This window comes from Dendrobates tinctorius, unplaced genomic scaffold (genome assembly GCF_039654945.1).
Source record: "Dendrobates tinctorius isolate UK_male_01 unplaced genomic scaffold, ASM3965494v1 ptg000130l, whole genome shotgun sequence".
NCBI classification, from domain to species: domain Eukaryota; kingdom Metazoa; phylum Chordata; class Amphibia; order Anura; family Dendrobatidae; genus Dendrobates; species Dendrobates tinctorius.
The window spans coordinates 155,107-176,236 of NW_027361798.1; the positions used below are offsets into that span (position 1 = coordinate 155,107).

The 21,130-nt window shown below is 51.6% G+C and overlaps 1 protein-coding gene across 1 annotated transcript; it reads right to left on the minus strand.

The window, feature by feature from the left end:
- Positions 1-644: 644 nt before the first annotated feature.
- LRRC14 (leucine rich repeat containing 14) lies at positions 645-21,102 on the minus strand. Its single transcript, XM_073543224.1, has 3 exons — positions 20,586-21,102; positions 18,170-18,802; positions 645-3,288 (listed from the first exon to the last, which is right to left on the minus strand). The coding sequence occupies exons 1-3, from the start codon at positions 20,912-20,914 to the stop codon at positions 2,724-2,726; spliced, it is 1,527 nt and encodes a 508-aa protein (XP_073399325.1). The 5' UTR covers positions 20,915-21,102; the 3' UTR covers positions 645-2,723.
- Between the last annotated feature and the right edge of the window lie 28 nt (positions 21,103-21,130).

Below are 21,130 nucleotides of genomic sequence, written 5' to 3' on the forward strand. Positions count from 1 at the left end.
AAAATGGTTTGAGAGAAAGCACTGGAGACTTCTAAGGTGGCCAGCAATGAGTCCAGACCTGAATCCCATAGAACACCTGTGGAGAGATCTAAAAATGGCAGTTTGGAGAAGGCCCTTCAAATATCAGTGACCTGGAGCAGTTTGCCAAAGAAGAATGGTCTAAAATTCCAGCAGAGCATTGTAAGATACTCATTGATGGTTACCGGAAGCGGTTGGTCGCAGTTATTTTGGCTAAAGGTTGTGCAACCAAGTATTAGGCTGAAGGTGCCAATACTTTTGTCTGGCCCATTTTTGGAGTTTTGTGTGAAATGATCAATGTTTTGCTTCATTCTCTTTTGTGTTTTTTTTTATTTAAGACAAATTAAATGAAGATAATAATACCAAAGAATTTGTGTTTGCAATCATTTTCAGGAAGAAACTGAGTATTATCTGACAGAATTGCAGGGGTGTCAATACTTTTGGCCACAACTGTATATTCGCACTACACCCATTTCTTAATACCGTGCATTGCCCCCTCTAACATCAAAGACAGCTTGAAGTCTTTTGTGGTAGTTGTGGATGAGGTTCTTTATTTTCTCAGATGGTAAAGCTGCCCACTCTTCTCAGCAAAAAGCCTCCAGTTCCAGTTTGGCACCCGCTCACCATAACAGTAAAATCTGCACTATCATATGGCGAGACTTCCCTTCTGAGCTTTGCACTGTGTCTGAAAAGTAGTTTTCGATCACTTATGGGGTATTGGCACACGCAGGAATTTTTCCAACAAACAGATGTCCATTTCTTCCTAATATCCCTAAAATTAAAAATCCAGGGCTAAAACATTTTAGTAGTAAAAATATAATTAATATATTCTTCACCACCCAACCGTATAAAATTCTGTGACATACCCATGGTGTCAATATGATCACTGCAACCCTAGATTAATTCATTGGGGAGTGTAGTTTGTAAACTGAGGTCACTTATGAAAGGTTTCTGCTGTTTTGGCTCCTCAAGGGCTCTGCCAATGTGACATGGCACCCTCAAACCATTCCTGCAAAATATGAACTCTAATATGGTGCCTTAAAAGTAATATTCCCTCACATATGAGGTATAGCCGTACTCATGAGAAATTGCACAACAAATTGTACGGTAAAATTTCTCCTGTTACTCTTGTGAAAATAGAAAAAATGGGGTTAAAAACATTTATGTGGGAAAAATTTGATTCTTTATTTTCACTGCTCGCTGATGTAAACTTCTGTGAAGCACCTGAGGGTTCAGGGTGCTGACCACACAACTAAGTTCCCTGAGGGGTCTAATTTTCAGAATGGGGCCAATTGTGGTTGCTTTACACTTTTTAGGCACATCAGGGGCTCTCCAAATGCTACATGGTGTCTGCTGATTCCAGACAATTTTGCATTCAAAAAGTCAAGCGGTGCTCCTTCACTTTTGAGCATTCCCATGCGCCCAAACAGTAGTTTTCCCCACAAATAGGGTATTGGCATGTTCAGGAGAAATGTAACATTTTCTCCTGTCACCCTTGTGAAAATAAAAAAAGATGTGGGTCAAAAGTGATTAAAAAAAAAAAAAAGTTAAAAGTTAAATGTTAATTTTTTTCCTTCCGCATTTCTTCAGTTCCTGTGAAGCACCTGAAGTGTTAATAAACTTCTCCAATGTGGTTTTGAACACCTTGAGGAGTTAGTGGTTACAATTTGGGGAATTTTCTGTCATATAGGCCCCTCAATGTCCTTCAAATATGATCTGGTCCCCAACAAAATAGATTGGTAAATTTTGTTGGAAAAATTAGAAATTGCTGATCAGCTATTAATTTTTCCCACTAGGGCTAAGGAGTCAGTAAACCAAACCTCCGACTCCTCAAGTAGACAAGTGGGAAATGTTACTTATTAACTATTTTTGTCTATGAGCTGCAGTGGTGACATCATAAGAGGCAGCGCATGCTACGTTTTCAGACGCGCTACGTGTCCACAGCAGTTCTCAGGCCACCAGGAACCTCTGTGGACCTCGTTTGCGTCTCGCTGCTGTCAGACTGTTTTAGAGCGGCGATTTTGCAGATGTCGCACAGTGACGATGACGGGAAAGGAGTTGGGTGCGTCCAGTGACAGTGAATCACAACCATTTGGAAACATTTATGATGTTACAGATCTGTAATAGGCTGGTTTCACATTAGCGTTGTTTTGCGCAGCGCATCGTGCACGTCCATGCGTACCTATGTTTAACATGGCATGCACATGGTCTTGCGTTTGCACGCGTGCGCATGCGTTTTTTCAAGGTGTGCGCCTAGGCGCGCCAGACGCAACCTGTTGCATTTTTGGATCCGCCGAAAGGCGTAAAAAAGCTTGCGCATGGAACCTGACAAAATAGCACATTACAGTCTATGGGAATGCAGGCGTGTGCAGGGACATGCGTTCGTCTGCATTTTTGTGCGCATGCGTTTTTGGAGTAAAAGTGTATAGACACTGGTTTTAACCCCTAGAGAACGAATGCGCATAAAAAACGCAAATGCATGCAAAAACGCATGATGCGTTTTTTTGCATACGTTTCTATTGCACACGATGCGCTGCGCAAAAAACGCTAATGTGAAATTAGCCTTAGTCGTATAAAACCCCTTTAAGTGACCACTCGCAGGAATCACATGGGACGCAATGAATCACGGACATAGGAGCTTGTGGAGAAGTGCTTTCTTTTGGCACAAGTCTTGATGCATCGGCGCACATACAAGGGAATGGCGGTTAGAAATCTCTGTAAGCGCTCAGATACCCGGGGGGCGGTGCATCGCCAGGGTTGGAGGTCCACACCATGTCCGTTCTCTGCGCACGGATCAGCGTCTCCTGCACTTCTTCCTCAAAACCAACAACTTTGGCCACACTGAGCGTTCTCACGTCATCTGGAGGCCGAGGGTCCAGGTAACAATCGGACGGGATGGTGTAGATGACGAGCTGCAGGTCGGCCATGTGCAGGGAGCGCAGCAGCAGCGTCCTAATGCTCTGACAAGTCACTGGGTTATAGAACAGCCCGAGGAAGCGCAGGCAGCGACAGCTGCAGAGCACCGGGGTCAGCGCCGCCATTGCAGAGTCACTCAACCTACACTCCATCATGTCCAGGTGGAGGAGGGAGGTGGACACAGAGTGAAGGAGCTGCAGGAACGGCTGGAGGAGAACGCCACTCAGGTTGTGCCCACTCAAGTCCAACTTCTTGAGAAAAGAGACATGAATACTCCGAGAGAGATAGTGCAGGTCGGCGGGGAGGAGGGAACAAAACGCCAGCTCCAGGCTCTCCAGAGGTGTCCGCAGCCCCCTGTGAGGAGAAGCAGAGAAGGAAGGCAACAAACTCACTGAGTGATTCCAACCAGCAGAATAGTGAGTGCAGCTCTGGGGTATAATACAGGAAGTAACTCAGGATCAGTAATGTATGTACACAGTGACTGCCCCAGCAGAATAGTGAGTGCAGCTCTGGAGTATAATACAGGATGTTACTCAGGATCAGTAATGCATGTACACAGTGACTGCACCAGCAGAATAGTGAGCGCAGCTCTGGGGTATAATACAGGATGTAACTCAGGATCAGTAATGTATGTACACAGTGACTGCACCAGCAGAATAGTGAGTGCAGCTCTGGGGTATAATACAGGATGTTACTCAGGATCAGTAATGTATGTACACAGTGACTGCACCAGCAGAATAGTGAGTGCAGCTCTGGAGTATAATACAGGATGTAACTCAGGATCAGTAATGTAATGTATGTACACAGTGACTGCACCAGCAGAATAGTGAGTGCAGCTCTGGAGTATAATACAGGATGTAACTCAGGATCAGTAATGTAATGTATGCACACAGTGACAGCACCAGCAGAATAGTGAGTGCAGCTCTGGAGTATAATACAGGATGTAACTCAGGATCAGTAATGTAATGTATGTACACAGTGACTGCACCAGCAGAATAGTGAGTGCAGCTCTGGGGTAGAATACAGGATGTTACTCAGGATCAGTAATGTATGTACACAGTGACTGCACCAGCAGAATAGTGAGTGCAGCTCTGGAGTGTAATACAGGATGTTACTCAGGATCAGTAATGTATGTACACAGTGACTGCACCAGCAGAATAGTGAGTGCAGCTCTGGGGTATAATACAGGATGTTACTCAGGATCAGTAATGTATGTACACAGTGACTGCACCAGCAGAATAGTGAGTGCAGCTCTGGGGTATAATACAGGATGTTACTCAAGTTCAGTAATGTATGTACACAGTGACTGCACCAGCAGAATAGTGAGTGCAGCTCTGGAGTGTAATACAGGATGTTACTCAGGATCAGTAATGTATGTACACAGTGACTGCACCAGCAGAATAGTGAGTGCAGCTCTGGGGTATAATACAGGATGTTACTCAGGATCAGTAATGTATGTACACAGTGACTGCACCAGCAGAATAGTGAGTGCAGCTCTGGGGTATAATACAGGATGTTACTCAGGATCAGTAATGTATGTACACAGTGACTGCACCAGCAGAATAGTGAGTGCAGCTCTGGGGTATAATACAGGATGTTACTCAAGTTCAGTAATGTATGTACACAGTGACTGCACCAGCAGAATAGTGAGTGCAGCTCTGGAGTGTAATACAGGATGTTACTCAGGATCAGTAATGTATGTACACAGTGACTGCACCAGCAGAATAGTGAGTGCAGCTCTGGGGTATAATACAGGATGTTACTCAGGATCAGTAATGTATGTACACAGTGACTGCACCAGCAGAATAGTGAGTGCAGCTCTGGAGTGTAAGGCTAAGTGCACACGTACCGGAACTCTCGCGGAAATTACCGCGAGAATTCCGGAATTCCAGTCCGCGGGAAAATCGCATTTTAAATTCCCGTGATTTTCCCGCGGAAAAACTAGCATTTTGCAAGCGTATTTAGCTTGCAAAATGCTAGCGTTTTCCAAGCGATCTGTAGCATCGCTTGGAGAACTGATTGACAGGTTGGTCACACTCGTCAAACATAGTGTTTGACGAGTGTGACCAACTTTTTACTACTGAGGCCGCCTATGCGGCATCAATAGTAAAGATAGAATGTAAAAAAAAAAAATAAAAAACGGTGTTATTCTCACCCTCCGACGTCCTGCGCAGCCGTTCCCAGTAATCCTTTGCGAAAATGCCCGCGATGACGTCAGTTCTCGCGGGATCGCGACGTCTCGCGGTAATTCGCGATGACGTCGCGCAAATGACCGCGAGACTTCGCGATCCCGCGAGAACGGACGTCATCGCGGGCATTTTTGCAAAGGACTACTGGGAACGAGAGCGTGAAGAGAAGCGGGAAGGCTGCGCGGGACGTCGGAGGGTGAGAATAACAATATTTTTTATTTTAAATTCTATTTTTTACAGGGATATGGTACCCAAAGCCCAGAGGACAGTCTCCTCCCCTCCGGACCGTGGGTACCATCCGCAATTGTTCTGCTTACTTTCCGCATGGTGTGCACAGCCACATGCGGGAAATAAGCGGAACAATGCATTCCTATGGGTGCGGGATCGCCGCGATTCCGCAAATTAATGAGCATGCTGCGGTTTTTACCGCGAAGCGATTCCGCCGCGGTAAAAAACGCAGCATTAGCACAGCATTGCGGAATCCCATAGGAATGCATGGGATGCTTATGTTTCGCGTTTTCGCGGCAAAATCGCGCGGTCAAAACCGCCGCGGAAACGCGAAAAAAACGCCACGTGTGAACTCAGCCTTATACAGGGTGTAACTCAGGATTAGTAATGTATGTACACAGTGACAGCACCAGCAGAATAGTGAGTGCAGCTCTGGGGTATAATACAGGATGTAACTCCGGATCAGTAATATAATGTATGTACACAGTGACTGCACCAGCAGAATAGTGAGTGCAGCTCTGGAGTATAATACAGGATGTAACTCAGGATCAGTAATGTAATGTATGTACACAGTGACTGCACCAGCAGAATAGTGAGTGCAGCTCTGGGGTATAATACAGGAGGTAACTCAGGATCAGTAATGTAATGTATGTACACAGTGACTGCACCAGCAGAATAGTGAGTGCAGCTCTGGGGTATAATACAGGAGGTAACTCAGGATCAGTAATGTAATGTATGTACACAGTGACTGCACCAGCAGAATAGTGAGTGCAGCTCTGGGGTATAATACAGGAGGTAACTCAGGATCAGTAATGTAATGTATGTACACAGTGACTGCACCAGCAGAATAGTGAGTGCAGCTCTGGAGTATAATACAGGATGTTACTCAGGATCAGTAATGTATGTACACAGTGACTGCACCAGCAGAATAGTGAGTGCAGCTCTGGGGTATAATACAGGATGTTACTCAGGATCAGTAATGTATGTACACAGTGACTGCACCAGCAGAATAGTGAGTGCAGCTCTGGGGTATAATACAGGATGTAACTCAGGATCAGTAATGTAATGTATGTACACAGTGTCTGCACCAGCAGAATAGTGAGTGCAGCTCTGGGGTATAATACAGGATGTAACTCAGGATCAGTAATGTAATGTATGTACACAGTGTCTGCACCAGCAGAATAGTGAGTGCAGCTCTGGAGTATAATACAAGAGGGAACTCAGGATCAGTAATGTAATGTGTGTACACAGTGACTGCACCAGCAGAATAGTGAGTGCAGCTCTGGAGTATAATATAGGAGGGAACTCAGGATCAGTAATGTAATGTGTGTACACAGTGACTGCACCAGCAGGATAGTGAGTGCAGCTCTGGACACACCCAGGAAGAGGAGGAGCGTCGCAGCTGAGCTCTGCAGGTTAGGGTTTTGCTAAGCTTCTGGGAAGGGAGGTTTTTTTTTCCCTGAAGGACTTTCCATCTGCCCCTTTCCCAGGAAAGAGGACTCTACCTGGGACTGAGCGCCGGGGCTGTGCCCCTGGCTCCCACCCTCCGGCAAGCCAGCTGGGGGTGGGGGGCCTCATCCACCACCAGGAGGCCCAAGGCACAGCCAGACAGTCCCAGGGATGGGGAAAAAGCGGACCCCAGGGGGCCGCAAGGCTCCAGGGTCCGGGACCCCTGAAGTGAAGGCTGTGGCGGGCCCTTCCCCCGGAGGTGCAGCAGCCGGCAGAGGTGAGGCGGGGCCCCCCCTTAACATCTGGGGCTCCAAGGTTGCGGGAGAGCCAGCTACCACCTACGCCTCCCGCATTCACGCCCACCTCTCCGAGTACGAGGAGGCCGGCAAGCAGCTCAGGAGACTCCGGGGGGAGTTGGAGGGAGCCCGGGTCATCAGTAAAAACAGGCTCCCTGCCTCAAAGAGAGCGGAGGTCACCGCCACAGTCAAGCGGCTGAAAGGGGAGATTCGGGCCCTGGAGGACCGGCGAAGTACCATCATGGCCGGCAGCGGCCCCTTCCAGGAGAAGCTGCAGAACGAGGACCGGTTCAGGGCCATGGCCGGTGGGTCTCCTGGGGGGTCAGGAGTCCCCGTCCAGGTGGAGGAAAGCGAGGAGGAAGAGCAAGATGGCGCCCACACCACATCCGGGCCTCCTCCACCTGAAGACCTGGCGGACACCAGCGTGAGCCAGGTAACATGCAGCGGGATAGCCCCCGAGCAGGTGGCCCTCCCGCTGGACTCCAGTAACGCGGAGGAAAGCGGGAGCGAGGGGGAGGATGGAGGGAGCGGGAGTAGTTCTGAGGGGGGCTGCCTCATCCTTAACCCCTTAACGACCGCCGATACGCCTTTTAACGGCGGTAATTAAGGGTACTTAAACCACAGCGCCGTTAATTCACGGCGCTGTGATTTAAGTGAATAGCGCCCCCCAGTGTTGGATTTTCTCCGGGGTCTCGGCTGCCAGGGGTAGCCGAGACCCCAGAGAACATGAATCGGTCGGTTTTTACCGACCCCCGCTTTTGCGATCGCCGTTATTAACCCTATAACGGCGACCGCAAAAAAAAAAAAAAGCCGCGATTTTACATTTAATTTCTCTTTCCTCTGATGTGATCGCACATCAGAGGATAGAGAAATAGGGTCCCCGATCCCCCCGGTCCCCTCCCGGTACCTCTCCCTTGTCCTCCGTCCCCTCCCGGTGGTCCCGCGCCCGCCGGCGTCATCCGATGGGCGCCGCCATCTTGAAAATGGCGGGCGCATGCGCAGTGCGCCCGCCGGGAATCTGCTGGCTCCGGCTGGCAGATTCCATTCATTATTTTGATCACTATGATAAACGATCATAGTGATCAAAATAATAAAAATAGTACATAACCCCCCCTTTTATCACCCCCCTTATTCTGGCACACGATGAAATAAAAAAAATATTTTTTTTTTCAGTTTTCCATAAGGGTTAGGCTAGGGTTAGGCTAGGGTTAGGGCTAGGCTAGGGTAAGGGTTGGGCTAGGGTTAAGGGCGAACTAGGATTAGGGTTAGGGATTAGGGTTAGGGGTGTGTTGGGGTTAGGGTTGGAGCAAGAATTGAGGGGTTTCCACTATTTACCAACTTTGGGGGTCTAAAAACTGGGGTCTAAAAAATCACTTTTGTGGAAATAAAAAAAGACTTTATTTTCACGGCTCTGCGTTTATAAACTTCTGTGACGCGCTTGGGGGTTCAAAGTGCTCACCACACATCTAGATAAGTTCCTTAGGGGGTCTAATTTCCAAAATGGGGTCACTTGTGGGGGGTTTCCACTGTTTAGGCCCATCAGGGGCTCTGCAAACGCAACATGATGCCCGCAGACCATTCCATCAAAGTCTGCATTCCAAAATGGCACTCCTTCCCTTCCGAGCTCTCCCATGCGCCCAAACAGTGGTTCCCCCCCACATATGGGGTATCAGTGTACTCAGGACAAATTGCATAACAACTGTGGGGGTATGATTTCTCCTGTTACCCTTGTAAAAATAAAAATTTGGGTGCGAAAAGATCATTTTTGTGGAAAAAAAATGGATTTCTTATTTTCACGGCTCTACGTTATAAACTTCTGTGAAGCACTTGAAGGTTCAAAGTGCTCACCACACATCTAGATAAGTTCCTTAATGGGTCTAGTTTCCAAAATGGGGTCACTTGTTGGAGTTTTCCACTGTTTAGGCACATTAAGGGCTCTCCGAACGCAACATGGCATCCGATCTTAATTCCAGCCAATTCTGCGTTGAAAAAGTCAAACGGTGCTCCATCCCTTGCGAGCTCTGCCGTGTGCTGAAAAAGGGGTTTACCCCCACATATGGGGTATCGGCGTATTCAGGAGAAATTGTACAACAAATTTTGTGGTTGATTTTCTCTTTTAACACTTGTGAAAATAAAAAAAATTGGTTCTAAAGTAATTTTTTTCCAAAAAAAAGTTAAATGTTAATTTTTTCCATCCACATTGCTTTCGTTCCTGTGAAGCACTTAAAGGGTTAATAAACTTCTTGAATGTGGTTTTGAGCACCTTGAGGGGTCTAGTTTTTAGAATGGTGCCACTTTTGGGTATTTTCTGTCATGTACACCCCTCAAAATGACTTTAAATATGATGTGGTCCCTAAAAAAAATGGCTTTGTAAATTTTGTTGTAAAAATGAGAAATCGCTGGTCAACCCTTATAACTTCCTAACAAAAAAAAAATTTTGCATCCAAAATTGTGCTGATGTAAAGCAGACATGTGGGAAATGTTATTTATTAAGAAATTTATGTGACACATCTCTCTGATTTAAGGGCATAAAAATTTAAAGTTTTAAAATTGCAAAATTTTAAATTTTTTTTGCCATATTTCTGTTTTTTTCATAAATAAACACAAGACTTATCGAAGAAATTTTACCACTAACATGAAGTACAATATGTCTCGAAAAAACAATCTCAGAATCAGCAGGATCCATTAAAGCGTTCCAGAGTTATTACCTCATAAAGGGACAGTGGTCAGAATTGTAAAAATTGGCCTGGTCATTAAGCTGAAAACTGGCTCTGTCGCTAAGGGGTTAAACAAGTACGGCAGACTGAATCCCCAGCACGGTTTGGTACGCTGTTGTTTGGGTATGAGGTCTGCCAGGAGGATGAGGCAACCGGGAGGAGGAGAAACAGGAGGCGCAGGCGTAAGGCCTCTGAAGGCGTGGAGGAACAACTGGTTTTTGCTCCTCTTCCCGGGGCCCCTCTGTCCCGCTGTGTGGAACCCGCTACCCACCCCGGCTCGGGCCCTGTGGTGGGTCCGCAGCGAGGGAGCGGGGAGAGAGATGACCGTTGTGACCTGACTGTCGCATCTGGTGACAGTTCAGACCAGGGCAGCGACATGGAGGTCGGTGCTGGTTGTGGTGGTGGTGTCCAGGCTCAGCCCTCAGTAGCAGGGGGGGCTGGCCTGGCACCAGGTAAAGTTGGTACAGCCAGGGCCGCACCTCCGGCGGCGAGTGCTGGGGCTTCTGGACCCCCCACGTACGGATCCGCTAAGTCTGGATCGCTAGTGGGGGTCCAGAAGCCTAGGAAGGGCGAACAGAACATCAAGCAGCAGCTGAGGCGGTGCAAAGTGCTGGTCGCTCCCATGTCGGCGCCTGTGGTGAGAGCGGGGTCTCCGGCACGTCGACCCAAAAAGGGGTCCGTGCAGGGGGCTCCGCCGCCGCTGGGCGATGAGGGGGAGTGGCCGGCCTTGCCTGTCTCAAGTGGTGGGCATAGGGGCATAGGGTGGCGGCGGTGGTCCGTGGCCTCCCCGAGTGTTGCCCGGCCTGCAAAGGCTGTGGCGTGCGGGGGGGGGGCATGTCATCCTCGGCCGTCGTCCCACCCGCTGCGTCGCCCGGGGGGGCGTGGCCTCGCAAGGGGTCGCTGCTTTGCCCGTGGTGGCTGTGACTGGCGGGGGGTGTGGCCTCAGCGGTCGCGGCTCCGCCCGCTGTGCTCGCGTCACCCGGGGGGGCCGTGGCCTCGCAGGGGGCCGCGGCTCTGCCTGGGGTGGCTGCGACCGGCGGGGGGGGCGTGGCCGCTGCGGGCCCGCTGCCCTTTGTCCCACCCACCCTTCCAAGTAATGCTGTGCTGCCCCCAAAAGCTGGCGGGGAGTTGTCGGGGTCCCTTCATCTGAGGGTGCGGGGACTCTGGCGCTCCCTGGCTAGCCGGCGGCGGTGGTGAAGAAAAGTGCAGGGCAGGGAGCGGTGCCAGTGGCCGTCCCTGCCCAGAGTAATGAAAACTCAACAAAAGAAAAAAAAATGGAGCTGAAACCAGGAGCTGCTGTTGCTCCTAGGCCCAGCCAGGGCAGAGTGCATGATGTCATCAGCACTGAGGCATTTAAAGGGGCAGCAGCACTCCTGGACAGGAGCTGGAGTAGCTCCCAGCAAGAGAGCTCAGGGCCCCCAGCAGGCAAAGAGAGGAACTACACAGGTTCGGGAAATGTAAAAAATGTAAATAATGTTGCTATGTTCACCAATTGTGCGAGTGAGAGTACGAAAGCGGAGTGGACATATTTGAGATGTTTGCTGAAGTGAATGGTGATATGAGTGACATGGATGAGGGAGTGAGTGCTACTGTGAATGTGGGTGAGTGTGCTGGAGTGAATGCAAATAATAAAAGAGTGAATGGGAGAGTGGGAGGACGAATGAGGGTGCTGGCACAAGTGGTGGTAGTGGTGGGAGGGCTGGCCCGTCTGCCCCCCTGGCCGCAAGACCCCAACATAGTTATGCGGGGGCCGCGGCTGGGGGTCGGGGTGGTCCTCGGGGTGGGTCTCCTCGCCTCCGGGCTCCAGGGACGGCGCTTTGCACCACCGTTTCCTGGAGGCCCTCAAAAAAGGAGAAAGGTCGATAGTGGTAGAGGGGAGGACAGTGGACTTGTCTTTCTGGATAGAGAGACACGGCCTTGCTGCCTTCCAAAACCAAAGGGAGGGAGGGACTGTTTGGTCTCTCCCCACAGCCGGGCAGGGGCCGCAAAGGAGGAATGTGGTCCGTCTTAGGTGGGGGGGCAGTGAAGCTTGTCCACCTAGGAGCAAGGTGGTGGAGCTCCTCCTTAAGATGGGCTTCGGGGCGAATGACGTCTTTGCCCTGATACATCCTTCGGCGTCCCGCTTCTTCGACGTCAGCTTTGTGCGGCCAGAGGGGCTTGAGCTCTTCTGGTCTAACTATGAGCTGGTGCGGGAAGAGCCCGGATGGCGAGACTTCGTTGCGCAAGCGGTGTCTCGCCAAAATTCCGTCAAGCGAGTGACCGTGGTCACTTGTAACGAGTCACTTGCCGGCGTGGACATTATGACGTGGCTTTCCCGTTACGGGGAAGTCACCGAGGTCCCCAAAAAGAACAGGGACGAATTCGGCATCTGGTCGGGGGGCAGGACCTTCATGGTTAAACTGAAGGTTTCCGGCGGCACGGTCACCCACATCCCTTCCTCGGCGTTCCTGGGAAGGGACAGGATCCTGGTCTTCTACCAGGGGCAACCGAAGGTCTGCCACAAGTGCGGCGACCCCACTCACTTCAGCGCTAGCTGCAAGGTACAGAAATGTGCCTTGTGTGGTGGGGTAGGTCATCTGGCCGCCTCGTGTAAAGACATTCGGTGTCACTTGTGTGGTGACCTAGGTCACCCTCTCAGCCGCTGCCCTCGCTCCTTTTCTAATGCTGCTGCAGGCCCGGCGGGAGGAGTCCGTGAGGGAGAAACCTCTGGCGGCGCTCCTGCAGCTGTGGCAGGTGGTGGCGGAGGGGAAGGGGCTGAGGGACCGGTGAGGAAGGGCAATGCCAAGGTGAGGGGCCCCGCGTATGTGCGGAGGCAAGAAAAACGCCATGGGGGTGGGGGGCAGGTGAAGTCTCGGGCAACCGGGTCGATGCCTGCTCCTCCCTCCAGGCCCGTGACAAAAGCCTCTGAGGTCCTGAGGGAGAGTGTGGTGAGAGAGGAGATCAGGAGGATGGAGAGGGAGGATAAAGCGGCTGACTCGGACAGGTCCTCACAGTATGAAAGTGTTGAGGAGGAGGTCCAGGAGCAGCCTACAGCAGCGGGTGGCAAAAGTAAACGTGCCAATCGTAACAAATCGGGGGGGGGGGGGGGGGGGGGAAGAAGGCTGGCAAGCCTTCAAAATCTCCCCCGCCCCCGACCACCAGGGTGCGCACGGAAGGGCCCGCTGACCCCCCTCTGATTGATCTCTCCAACCGGTTCAGCATCCTCGGAGGCTCGGATGATGGGCCGCAAGACGAGGATGCTGGGCCGGGGGTACCACCGGAGGGTCCTTCGGGGGATGGTGGGGTCCGTCCCTCAGGGGGCAGTGTTCCTCCTGGGGGGGGGGACAGACCTGGAACCCGGGGGCGAGGACACCGGGGGGGGGGGGGGGGGGTGGGATGGACACAACGGGAGCTTCCCTGAAAAGGAAGGTGTCCGACCCCTCCCCAGGTGGAGGTGATAGCAGTGGTAAGAAGTTGGCCATCCAACTTGATCACCCATGATGGCGGAACTCGCCCCGTTGACGCTGGCATCTATTGTTGCCAGCATAAAGTCAGATGCGGCTCGCTTCACGGCCTTTGATTTTTTCTCCCGGATTGAGGCAGAAGTTTTATTCTTGCAAGAGACCAGACTAACAGACATGGGGGTCTATAAAGCACGGAGGGAGTGGAGGTGCGGGCCCTCATACTGGTCTCTTGCGGCCGAGCCGTATAGCGGGGTGGCAGTCCTTTTTAAGACTGCAGCTGTTGAATGCCGACGGGTTACTGAGTTGGAAATGTGGAGGTGCCTGATCCTAGATGTCTTCATGAGGGGACAAGAGCTCCGGCTCATCAACATCTACGGCCCGCAGTCCAAGTGGGACCGCAAATGTCTCTTCCTGAGGATCAAGCCCTTTCTTTTTACGAGCCGGCAGGTGGTCTTCGGTGGGGACTTCAACACCATTACGAGGTCCCGTGACCGGGGGGGTCCCGGAGATCGCCTGGCTTATGATAGCGTCGCGTTGAATAGCATAGCCAGTGAAGCTCGCCTGGTGGATGTCCACATCCGGCACACCCCAGGTCACGGAGGTTTCACCTACCATAGGGGTAGCTGTAGGTCTAGAATAGACAGGTTTTTTTTGAAGGAGGACGCCATCTTTTCTGCTGTGTCCGCCGTTGAGGTGGAGTTCTCCGATCACGGTCTAATTTTGTTTTCTCTGAATGTTGCAGAGACTCCTCGGATGGGAAGAGGGCTGTGGAAGCTCAATTTGTCCCTGCTGGAAGAAGCGGAGGTGAGACAATCCTTCAAGGATTTTCTTCAGAGCCAGGTACCGCTGTTGGATCTCTGTAGTAGTAAGTCAGAGTGGTGGGAGATCTTCAAAAAGCGGGTGGCGGGGTTCTTCCGTCAGCTCTCGAACCTCAGAAGTCTGAACAGGCACCGCTTGTATCAGGCTCTGGGGAGGAAACTCGAACAGCTTGTCTCGACTGGAGGTGACCGTGAGGAAATCTCCAGAGTGAAATCTTTACTCAAGAGGTGTCAGTATGATAGGCACACATCTTTGGTTTTTGAGAGGGACTTCGGGAAGTACCGCTCGCCCGACCCTTACAGAAACTGTAAGATGTCAGTGAATTGTAAGATGGTAACAGGACTGATCGACAGTACGGGGTCCCTGAACAGATCCAAATCAGGGATCCTGGAGGTGGTCAGATCCTTCTACTCACACCTCTTGGAGAAGAAAGATCTGGATCGGGACGGGATGTCGGCTTTCCTGGCTGAAACCGTCCCTGAGCCAGGGGGTGATCCCTCTCTTGGTGTTTTGGCAGAAGAAATCAGGGAAGAGAAAGTGAGACTGGCCATTGATGGGCTTCGGCCCAAGAAATCGCCAGGTCCGGATGGCTTAACATCCGAGTTCTATAAGACTTTTAGGGACTCCTTGGTCCCCCTCTTGACAGGGGTATTTAATGAGTGTCTCTCCTCGGGCACTCTTCCCGACTCAATGAGGAAGTCAGCCCTCATTATTCTGTCAAAGGGTAAGGATCCGTCCCGTATCGAGAACTGGCGTCCCATAGCGCTTCTCGATACGGACCGGAAGGTTCTGGCCAAGGTGCTGTTTAATCGGCTGGTGAAGTTTGCACCCCGGCTCCTTTCAGGGGCCCAGCATTGCTCTGTTCCAGGCCGCAGTACTTTTAGTGCTGTGCTCGGTGTCCGAGAGGCAGTGGAGCAGGGTAGGGCAGGTCACTGGAAGGGGTACTTGCTGTCATTAGATCAAGCGAAGGCCTTTGACCGGGTCAACCACGAGTACCTCTGGTCTGTCCTTTTGAGGTATGGTCTGCCTGGGCGGTTTGTAAAATGGTTAGAGATCTTGTACCAAGGGGCTGAGACTTTTCCGCTGGTGAACGGTTGGTCAGGTCGCCCTTTTGAGGTGGGTTCTGGGGTCCGTCAGGGCTGTCCGCTGAGCCCGCTTTTATACGCGATCGATCCCTAAGGAGGGTAGATCGTGGACCGTTGGCGGGAGTCGGGATGGACCAGGCGGGCTCTGGGTCCTCTCTGAGGGTGGTGGCGTACGCCGATGATGTTTCCCTTTTCGTGTCCTCGAGAGGGGAGGCGGATTGGGTCATGTCGGAGGTAGTGCGCTACTTGGAGGCATCCGGGTCCATGATCAACCGGGATAAGTGTGAAAGTCTCTGTCTGGGAGGGGGAGATCCCAGGTTTGATCTCCCGGACACCCTTCCAGGGCCCCAGGCCACCGCCAAAATTCTAGGCATCGAATTTGGCCCCGGGGATTACCCCCAGCAAAATTGGGAGGGCAGACTTAAGATCGCCGCCCAAAAGGTGGACCAATGGAAGGGTTGGTCTTTAACCTTGAGGGAAAGGATTGCCCTGGCTAAAGGCTTTCTGCTACCTTTATTGATATACCTGGGCAGTGTGTGCATCTTGCCGGAACCTCTCTGGACACGGGTCTATAGCCTGTTCTTCCAATTATTATGGGGGAATAGGCTTAACCTAATCAAGAGGGAGGTTACATACCGTACGAGGAGACTAGGCGGGTTGGGTATGGTCAACCCGGTGGTGTTTCTAGTAAACACCTTTCTTAAGACTAACATCTCCAACCTCTGGCTAGAGAGGGCTCCTCCGTGGGTAGTCTCCTGCAAGGGTTGGCTTTGGCCTTTCTTCCAGGAATGGGAGACAGGAGGGCAGGTGAAGGACCTACGCACACCTCATGGGCATCTCCCGGCTTACGCTACCCCGGTTCTGAAGGTGATCCGCCGGTGGGGTCTGGGAATGTGGGAAATCAGGACCATGTCGAGGCAATGCCTTGACAGGAGGGTCCTGTTGACCCATTTCCAGAAGCCCCTGGCCCTTAAGGATTGCCCAGGCCGGGATCTGGAGGTCGGGCTGGGGCTTTTAAATTCTAAGCGGATCCCCATGAAGTTTTGGGACTTGACCTGGCGTTGCTTCCACGGGAGGCTGTATGTAAAGGATAACTTGAAGTGCAGGAAATCCGATGATCGGGGTTGTCCCCGTGAGGAATGTGGCGACATGCTGGAAAGCATGGAGCACTTCCTGCTTCACTGTCCCTTTAATGCAGAGGTTTACAACAGGGTGGGTGCTTCCATACGTTGGCCGCGGCTGGCGTCCCTCTCCTACGCTGAGTGGGCCTATGGAGCGTTTAGATCCCTGGGTGGCCGGGACCCGTGCACTTTATTCCTAGTCAGTGTAGTGGTTAGGTTCTACACTTGGAATGCACGGTGCCTAGTTTCGACGCAGAAAAAAACCCTCCCAAGGGATGAGGTGGTAGGAAACATCTTGGGTGACCTGGTGAAGGTCCGTTCTTTGGAGTTCGAAAGGTTGGGTGTGAGGAAGGCCTCTTGGCTTTGGAGAGGCCTCTCCTTTTAAAAACGCACTCAAGGGAGAGCTAGCTCCGTGTGAATGAGGGTAGGGATAGCATAAGTTTCACTGGGTTTGTTAGGGACAGAAATAGGGGCAGATAGGGACAGGGAGGGACAGGCACTGAGGGACAGATAGAGAGTTAGTTATGATAAGATAGGTAGAGTAGGGGCAGGTAGGGACAGATAGGGACAGTTTCTTTAGGGAAAGAAGTAGGGACAGTCTTAGTTGTTGAGGGACAGGGTGAATGTGTTAGTGAGGGATGGGGCCTCCAGAACTCCTTTCCTGGTGTTGGGCTGGTGCATGTCACTTTAGCTTTTTGTTTTGGAAGCATGAAATTTAATGGATATTGGGCTTGCAGGCACCAAACTTGGGCCTGTGGCAAGGTTTTTGGAAATGTGGTTAATACTGATTGTTTGGGTAATATTATCACTGGTTATATAAGCAGGTCGTATCTTAGGTGCATTACAAGTGCAGTATGTTCCTTTTGTGTATGTGCATATGTAGTATTGTATGTATGTTAGGATGGTGCTTTTAAAATGTATATATTATAGTTAGGAAAGGGGGAAGGGGTACAGTCAGGTTGGGTGGGGGTTTCTTGCGGGGGGGAGGGGGGAAGTTTGGACCTTGGAAAGGACCCTGAGAAATCAAGGGCCGAAGATGAGAAGGAAGATGGCCTGGGAACTACACCAAGGACCATGTGAAATATGAAACGTAGAGACGGGCCATAAACTTTCTTGGACCCTGAAGTGCTGTATTTTTTTTTCTGAGGCCATAAACTTTCATGGACCTAGGTGTGGGAAAGGCTACGAACTTGTGGACCTGTGGTGTGGGTGGTGGAAAGGGAGGAGAAAAGAAAAAAAAAAAAAAATATATAAAAAGACAAAAAAAAAAAAAGCGGGGGTGGGGGGTTTCTTGCTGTGTTGAGGGAAGTAGTTGAGGGTCTGCCAAGATGGCTGTTTTTTTTGTTTAAGGCAGTGGGCCAGGAAAAAAAAAAGGTGTTTACTTTCCTGCTTTAAATCCTGTATATAGGAATGAATGGGAGCATGAGTGAAGGTGTGAATGGGGTTGAATGTGAAGGAATGGATTTTTGTTTGTTTTCCTTTTTTTAGGAGGTTCCTGCTGGGGGTCCCTCAGGCTGCAAAGCCTGGAGATGCTGCACTATGTTGTTCAGAGACGGACTGTCGTAAGCTAGCATATTTGCACAAGTTTTTTTTGTATGTCGGTGTGGTTTATTTTAGTTCATGTATCGTGGTTTTTGATTTCTGGAATGTTGTTTTTGTCTGTCTTATGTATTGTGTTTTTGATATTTCTATAATAAAAGAGATACAGGAGGTAACTCAGGATCAGTAATGTAATGTATGTACACAGTGACTGCACCAGCAGAATAGTGAGTGCAGCTCTGGGGTATAATACAGGATGTAGATTAGTATTTTGTGTCTGGGTCTCCTGTGCAGGTTACTTCTTTATGACGTCTCGTCTATCTCCTGATTGGTCGTCTTTATACATTACCCGAGCAGTTGTGATAATCGCCCAGAGAGACGTGAAGCCCCGAGGTTGAGCTCCCGGAGTGCAGATAGCTGGCATATCTGAGAGGTGAAGTTCTGCAGGGCCTCGTCGGCGGCGGGTGCCTGGCGCATCACGTCTATATTGCTGTAGGGCAACTTCAGGCTCAGGAGGTGAGTGAAGCGCCTCATGGACGGGAGCAGAGCGTTCAGGCCCGGCAGACCCAGGTTACTGAACCTCAGGTCTATCTGTCGGAGGTGGTCAGGGTTCAGAAGCTCCAGCAGAGTCACAGTACTTCGCAGAGACAGCTCTTCCACCCGGATGTCCCTACACTGCAAACGCAAAGGCCCATAGGAGCCAAGCATCAGCGCCTCCCGCAGGACAGCGTAGGAAGTGCTGTTCACAAACAGATCCACGCGCACATCCACACACACGGCGCTATAAGAGGAGGCCGCCGTGTCCTCGGGTCCTCTCCTGCGTTTCGAGGCTTGAGTCCTTTCTTCGTTTTGTCTTCTGGCCATATCGATGCATGACTTTGCCAGGGCCACGGTGCGGGACCAGGGACTCATGGTGTTGGGGCCCTGCTCCAGCCCGTCGTCATGGGTCCCCATCATGTCCAGGAGTCGCAGACGCTGCTTCCTGTGGGTGAAACATGACAGCGTGAAGAGTGGAAAAGAATGGGGAGTAATGGTGGTCACCTGGCCTCTCACAACCTTCTATGGCAGGCCCTCACCTCAACAGTCACCCCCCAGACCCTCACCTCATCGGTCGCCCCTTTATAGCAGACCCACACCTCAATAGTCACCCCTCACACACCTCTATAGCAGACCCTCACCTCAATGGTCACCCCTCACACACCTCTATAGCAGACCCGCACCTCAATGGTCACCCCTCTATAGCAGACCCTCACCTCAATGGTCACCCCTCACACACATCTATAGCAGACCCTCACCTCAATGGTCACCCCTCTATAGCAGACCCTCACCTCAATGGTCACCCCTCACACACCTCTATAGCAGACCCTCACCTCAATGGTCACCCCTCACACACCTCTATAGCAGACCCTCACCTCAATAGTCACCCCTCACACACCTCTATAGCAGACCCTCACCTCAATGGTCACCCCTCACACACCTCTATAGCAGACCCTCACCTCAATGGTCACCCCTCTATAGCAGACCCACACCTCAAGTCACCCCCCCACCTCTCTATAGCAGACCCTCACCTCAATGGTCACCCCTCACACACCTCTATAGCAAACCCTCACCTCATCGGTCGCCCCTTTATAGCAGACCCACACCTCAATAGTTACCCCTCACACACCTCTATAGCAGACCCTCACCTCAATGGTCACACCTCTATAGCAGACCCTCACCTCAATGGTCGCCCCTCACACACCTCTATAGCAGACCCTCACCTCAATGGTCAACCCTCACACCCCTCTATAGCAGACCCTCACCTGAACAGTGACCCCCCACCCCTCTATAGCAGACCCTCACCTCAGTGGTCACCCCCCACCCCTATATAGCAGACCCTCACCTCAAGTCACCCCTCACACACCTCTATAGCAAACCCGCACCTCAATAGTCACTCCCCACACCCTTCTACAGCAGACCCTCACCTCAACAGTCACTCCTGAGACACCTCTATATCAGACCCTCACGTACGCTGTCAAACCCCCCCAACTTTTAAAGCAGACCCTCACCTCAACGGTCACCCCCCACCCCTCTATAGCAGACCCTCACCTCAATGGTCACCACTCACACCTCTATATCAGACCCTCACCTAAGCTGTCACGCTCCCCCCCCCCCAAATTCTAAAGCAGACCCTCACCTCAGTGGTCACCCCCCACATCCCTCTATAGCAGACCTTCACCTCAATAGTCCCCCCCCCCCTCTATAGCAGACCCTCACCGGTCACCCCCCACATCCCTCTATAGCAGACCTTCACCTCAATAGTCACCCCCCCCTCTATAGCAGACCCTCACCGGTCACCCCCCACACCCCTCTATAGCAGACCCTCACCTCAGTGGTCACCCCCCACATCCCTCTATAGCAGACTTTCACCTCAATAGTCACCCCCCCTCTATAGCAGACCCTCACCTCAATGGTCACCACTCTATAGCAGACCCTCACCTAAGCTGTCACGCTCCCCCCCCAAATTCTAAAGCAGACCCTCACCTCAGTGGTCACCCCCCACATCCCTCTATAGCAGACCTTCACCTCAATAGTCACCCCCCCTCTATAGCAGACCCTCACCGGTCACCCCCCACACCCCTCTATAGCAGACCCTCTCCTCAGGGGTCGCCCCTCGGTGTTTCACACACTTCTATATCAGACCATCACTTTAGTGGTAGTCACCCCCATACTACTGTATCACACCCTCACCTTAGCGGTCACCCCCTCCTATATCAGAACGTCACCTTGGCGGTCGCTGGTCTTTCAGCCCGGCCAACTCTTCCCTCAGGTACGCCATGATGCCCAGGATGACGGTCTGCACGCACAGCTTGTTGCCCTTCTCGTACATCTGGACGGGGTGATGGCGCTCATCGCTCTGCAGCAGCCTCTGAAGACTCAGTACAGAGAACGGCCATCGCTGCACCAAATCCTGCAGCACCAGCGTCTTCTGATCCAGGAACGCGGCTCTGAACAGCACCGGGTACAGCTCTGCTGGGACGAGGGGCAGCGCACAGAGCAGGGAGCGGTGGTCTGACACCACCCTCCGACTGCAGAGAAACACCAAAGACAACATGGCGGCCGCCTGGCGGGGACATCACCTGGACAGGAGGCCACAGGAAAATCAGCACCGGCAACAGGACGGGCGGACGCAGCAAAGGCGGGGTGAGTGGAGGTCAGGGCCAATAGGTGGAGGGCGAGGGCAGAGCAGACTATTTGGCTTCAGGCTCACCCATTCCTCCTCCTGTCAGCCCCGCACCGCTCCCTGGCCCTCCCGGTTACCTCCTCCGTT

Excerpts from the sequence above, each read along its gene's own strand:
- LRRC14 (XM_073543224.1), bottom strand. The coding sequence starts at position 20,914 with ATGTTGTCTTTGGTGTTTCTCTGCAGTCGGAGGGTGGTGTCAGACCAC. Across the intron at positions 18,803-20,585 it reads AAAGACCAGCGACCGCCAAG|GAAGCAGCGTCTGCGACTCC; the intron begins GTGACGTTCTGA and ends TTTCACCCACAG. Across the intron at positions 3,289-18,169 it reads CGATTATCACAACTGCTCGG|GGGGCTGCGGACACCTCTGG; the intron begins GTAATGTATAAA and ends TTCTCCTCACAG.